At 34.5% G+C, this 5559-nt stretch overlaps 1 protein-coding gene across 1 annotated transcript; it reads right to left on the reverse strand.

Annotated features, from left to right (window-relative positions):
* Window positions 1–3305: 3305 nt before the first annotated feature.
* Window positions 3306–4867, reverse strand: LOC123258118 (aspartate-semialdehyde dehydrogenase-like). Its single transcript, XM_044717998.1, has 2 exons — window positions 4314–4867; window positions 3306–4253 (listed from the first exon to the last, which is right to left on the reverse strand). The coding sequence occupies exons 1-2, from the start codon at window positions 4550–4552 to the stop codon at window positions 3518–3520; spliced, it is 975 nt and encodes a 324-aa protein (XP_044573933.1). The 5' UTR covers window positions 4553–4867; the 3' UTR covers window positions 3306–3517.
* Window positions 4868–5559: the final 692 nt, after the last annotated feature.

The following is a 5559-nucleotide window of genomic DNA, read 5'->3' on the forward strand; positions in this document are numbered from 1 at the left end:
AGGAAAAAGTTTATTACTTAAGCTTAAAAAATGTGTATGATAGTGTTATTTCGCTCAAATCTTTTGTGTTGTTATCAAGCATTATCTCAGGATCTATATAGAAAGATACGGGCATAGCTGCTTTTTGTTTTGCTAGCAACATTTGTTCTTCAAAGCAAAAACATGCAACTTTGTTGAAATACTTACCTGCTTTGAAAGGCGTAACGTTATATACTGCCATACCAAATGAAGGCTGATCAGATAGATTTTTTGCGTAATAAAACGCTAAACTTTGTTCTCCTATGTTTACGTCAAAGTAGTTAGTTTCTGATTTAAACTCCCAAGGTAGATCGGACATTATATCAGCATTGAAATGGACCCTGATCTTTTGGTTAGTTATATTTGTTGTTGTGTTAGTTACTTTTCTTATTGTGCCACCATACCCAGTAGCTTTACAAAAAATGCTATATAGAGGCACCGATGCATATGCAAGACATAACATCAATACAACTAGAGATATTAGAAAGAAAACTATAGAATTCTTACTGCCTTTCCTTAAAAAGGAAAACATCTAATCCCTATTGTTGAACAAGTTAAGTAACCTGAGTAGATTGAGAAATATATTAATAAAGTCAAAATAAAGATTAGTTGCACCGAGTATTGCCAATTTAGTAGTAGCAACTTCTGATCCGTCATTATGTTTATAATAAACGTCCTTGATTCTTTGAGCATCATATGCAGTCATTAAGGTAAAGACTATTACTGATATGAACGATATTGCAAAGTAGAGAGGACTACTTCCAAGGAATAAATTTACTATGGATGCTATAATTATCCCCAAGACTCCCATAATCAAGAAAGAGCCCATACTTGTAAGATCTCTTTTTGTGGTATTACCATATAAAGCCATAGAGCCAAACATAATTGATGTAATGAAAAACGCTCTTGCTATATTTTCTGCAGTATAAACTATAAAAATATAAGATAAGGAAAGCCCCATTAACACTGAGAACGAGAAAAATATAGTAACGGCAGACTGAGCACTTAGGTGTTGAATTCTATAAGACATGTAGAACACCAATGCAACCGGAGATAACATTACCACAAGCGATAGAACGGGATTAGAATAAATTACTTGAAAAAGACCAGAAAATACTGTTAAAAATGCAACAAGCCCTGTGACGCCCAAAGCTAAAGCCATGTAGTTATATACTTTGGTTAGGTAACTTCTAAGCCCAGCACTATAATAAACGCCTTGAGAGCGAATATCCTGTTCATTTCTCATGTAAGACATAATATAACTCCTTTTATCCATTACTTAACACATTATAATATAAAACCATATTTTTATCAAGTGTTTTTATTATAAACAGCTATGCGCTGGCATTTGTTTTAATATAAATAGAATATAGGCCTATTGCTGCTGCATTTGAAACATTTAAACTGTTAATTGCATTTGACATTGGTATTTTTAAAAGATAATCACAGTTTTCTTTAACTAGTCTTCGTACCCCTTTCTCTTCAGAACCAAAAATAATTACTCTTTTTTTCTCAAAACTCTTTATTTCATCTATATTTTCTTTAGTATTGCAATCAAACCCATAACACCAGTAACCGACCTTTTTTAAATACTGCATAGTTTTTACTATATTTGTAACGTATATTAGTGGGACAATATCCAATGCTCCACTTGCTGCTTTTGCAATAGATGCATTTTCACTTGGTGAATGGTTATGTGGTAAAACCAATGCGTCGACATTAAAACAAGCTGAAGTTCTTAAAATCGACCCAATATTGTGCGTGTCAGTGACTTGATCTAAAATGACTATAGTAGAGCTATCGTTCGAGCTTTCAGCTATTTCTTCAATGCTTAAGTTATAAAGAATAGGGGCAACATTTAAAGCAATTCCCTGATGGTTAGCACCTTTGGGTAAAACGTCATTAAGTATTTTGCTTTCTACTAATCGAACTTTAATGCCCTTACTGTCTACACATTGCCTAATTTCTTTTTTGTGCTCTCTATAGAAATTTTCTGTTGCTAACAGTTCTATACACCGCCTATTTTTATTCTTCAGTGCTGACATGCAGGTGTGCTTTCCATACAGCCAAAAATTCTCATTAGTTTTTGACGATTTCATCGTATTATCGAAAATCTGGTTTTTATAGAATAAGCAACATTTTACTATGTTTGAATATTGTTGTAAAATTATACAATTCGATTAATGCGTTTATGTCGGACGATGAGTTGGATTGGCAAAAAAATGTTAAGCCAATAAAATGTGGAAAAGTTACTTTGAAAGTTGATCATAAAGTAAATATAAAGTCTATGGTTGATAAAGGTACCTCCGACTTACAAGGGAATTTTCTTAATACCAATAATGGTAACTCATCATTTTGTCTTGACCAAAACACAAAATCAAAAGTTGATAGGGGTAAATATTTTATAAGCGACAAGCTCGATTTGCATGGCTATAATATAGAGGATGCTTACTGTAAATTGATAGATTTTATTATCAAAAATTATCGAGCAGGGAATAGATGTTTATTGGTAATTACGGGATACGGCAGTGCAACAAATAAAACAGACACTATAAAGAATAACTTAAATAAGTGGTTAAATGATACTAAAATCCAGCATATGGTTCTATACTACCAGCAAGCTACGAAAAAACATGGTGGTAAAGGAGCTTTTTATGTTTTATTAAGAAGGCTTAGGTCCTATTAGCTGCTTAAGTTTCCTTTTAAGCCTTAATTTTTCTTGTATAACCATACAGTGTTCGGCAGCGCGTGACGCACAACTGTGCGAACATTGTGATTTGGGTCTACCAGGAAGGATGTCTCCCAGTACCTCTTTTCCCGTCATCCCGCTACGTGTTAGCGGGATCTCATTTCACTTTATGAGGGTGTCATCCGAATAGCTTGACTACTTGGATCCAGATTGGATACTGAGTTGGTGAGTATAAAAGTATAGCTTCTACGTCATACCGCCGCGGTATCTCAGCCGCTAACAAGTAGCGGGGTGACGAGTTACTATACCGCTGCGAACCGTCATACCGCGATTTATTCCATAGCTGTACGAACATTCATTTTTGAAGGTAAACTGCACAGCAAATGGTGTCATTCCAGTGCTTGACACTGGAATCCAGCCGGCTTTGTTGCATCGCTAGCTATGATGGATTAAAGATAAAAAAGGTGGAGAATATCAGTAGCTTATTATTCTGGTATTTATAACAAGAACGGTCAGTGAATACCTAAATTTGAGTAAAAGAAATTTCACTACCACTCACTAATCCGGCTAAAATTCAAGAATTTCAATGCTTTAGCTATTTTCAATAGAATTAAATTTATTAATATAAATAACAAATTACTATTCTTAAATTTGATCAGATTGATTGCAAAAAAACAAGATTTTCAATAAGTTGCTTATAATCCTAATTATAGTTAGCCTTTCATAAGTAGCGATGCAACAAAGCCATTCCAGCGTCACGCGCTGCCATGTGGTATACAAATTTCCTTCGAATTACAACGTACGTGCGCTCTATATGCACTTGATTGACAAATGCTCTCTTATCAAAATCTCAAGAATCTGCACTATATTTAATGCTGCGCCTTTGCGCAGGTTGTCAGCCACTATCCACATATTTAATCCGTGCTCAACAGTATTGTCTCTTCTAATACGCGATACATATACAGCATTCTCCTGTACAACATCAATTTGAGTTATGTATTCACTATCTTCACGCCTGTTGTACACTAAAACTCCACTATCTTCGGCTTCACTTAGCACTTCACGAGCTTGTTCTTCAGTGATATGTTGATCAAATTCCACATTTACTGCCATAGCGTGACCGATAAAGACGGGTACCCTTACACAAGTTGCAGTAACTTTTATATCTTCCTCTAAAATTTTTTTTGTCTCCTCTTGCATTTTCCATTCCTCTTCTGTAGAACCATTTTCCATGAATTCTCCTACATGGGGAATGCAATTGAATGCTATTTGCTTAGAGAATATCTTGGGTTTTTTAGCTTCGTTCATAAAGATTTTTTTTGTCTGGTCATAGAGCTCATCCATTGCTGCTTTGCCTGCACCAGAAGTTGATTGATAAGTTGAAGCAACGATTCTCTTTATTTTTGCTTTTTGGTGTAATAGATGTAGTACTAGCAGCATCTGTATTGTAGTACAGTTTGGATTGGATATTATGTTGTGGTTTTTATATTCCATAATTTTTTCTTTATTAATCTCTGGAATAATGAGTGGCACACCCTCTTTCATTCTAAAATGGGAACTGTTATCTATCACGATGCATCCAGCCTGTGTTGCAATTGGTACATACTCTTCAGAAACATGAGATCCAGCACAGAAAATGGCTACATTAGTTCCAACGAAGTCATAATCCTCAAGGCATAAAACTGTTAACTCTTTGTCACCAAAGCTCACCTTCTTCCCTTCTGATTTTTTCGATGCAAGTGCAATAACGCAATCTATCGCCTCATCTTGAAATTCAGCAAGCGTGCTTAATACCTCACGCCCTACTCTTCCGGTTGCTCCAATAACAGCAATTTTGTATCCCATATAGATGAACCTCTAATTTCAAAGTTCTATTATATTTTTACTGACAAAATTTACAATTGTTTTAATATTTTTACCTTGCAATTAATTGTAATTTAGCTATTATTATGCAATATTAGTAATATTACATAATGAAATGAAAGATGAGTAAGGAATACGATGAAACTAAGGTTAAACCTGCAATTTCTACACCTCAAGGGCCTGAAGGAACCAATGGATCAAAGGCCCAAAGTGTTCTTTCGAATAAAAGAAAGCCTACAATAAATTTTGATGATAAAAAGTATGGTGTAAAAACCTCTAAAATAGACCAACAGTCTCTAAACAAAAGACAAGAATCTTCAAAGCTAAGAGATTTCTTAGGGTCAATACCAATAATAAGGAGATTTTTAGCAAGGATTTTCACACCTGAAAAAATAGAAATCATCAGTAACCCTATATATGACAACATGGAAGCATATAAAAAATCGCAGGAAGATTACCCTAGTAAGATAAAAGATGAAACTAGTATAGATGATGAACACACAAAAGAAGTAGATAGTAAACTTGAGAAGGGTAATGTTGAACAAGTGGACAACAAGAAAAGTCGTAGTTCATAAATATCAATCATTTAAAAATTATCTCTAGTTATAACATTGTATCTGTTCAGATGCATGGCTCATGTACAAATATTGAAACAAAAATTCCAGTGCTCCCTTTCTTGTCATCCCAGTGCGTGACACTTGTATCTTTATGATGTGAGGCATTAGAGCTAAAATACCTCACAGGGAGGGTGAAGCTGATGCGACACTAATGCCATTAAGCCAGATTTTGCTTCCCTCCCATAGAGTTAAAGACTGAACAGTATCTTTTGGAATTATATCCCGTATTACAAGGTTAGTCTAAACTCTCAGTTTATTTATAGTCTTGGAGGCAATTTTATGCAAGTAAATGCTATTTTGGGTGTGGATATTTCAAAAAAGAAATTTGATGTTTGTTTGTTAGTGGACAGTAAAAAACGACACAAAGTCTTT

The sequence above is a fragment of the Drosophila ananassae genome (genome assembly GCF_017639315.1).
Source record: "Drosophila ananassae strain 14024-0371.13 chromosome 4 unlocalized genomic scaffold, ASM1763931v2 tig00000245, whole genome shotgun sequence".
In the NCBI taxonomy this organism is placed as follows: domain Eukaryota; kingdom Metazoa; phylum Arthropoda; class Insecta; order Diptera; family Drosophilidae; genus Drosophila; species Drosophila ananassae.

Bases quoted from the DNA above. Each gene is read 5' to 3' on its own strand.
- LOC123258118 (XM_044717998.1), bottom strand. From the start codon at position 4,552: ATGGGATACAAAATTGCTGTTATTGGAGCAACCGGAAGAGTAGGGCGT. The intron at 4,254-4,313 runs GTATGTACCAAT...TTCCCATTTTAG, and splicing joins GGATCTCATGTTTCTGAAGA to AATGAAAGAGGGTGTGCCAC.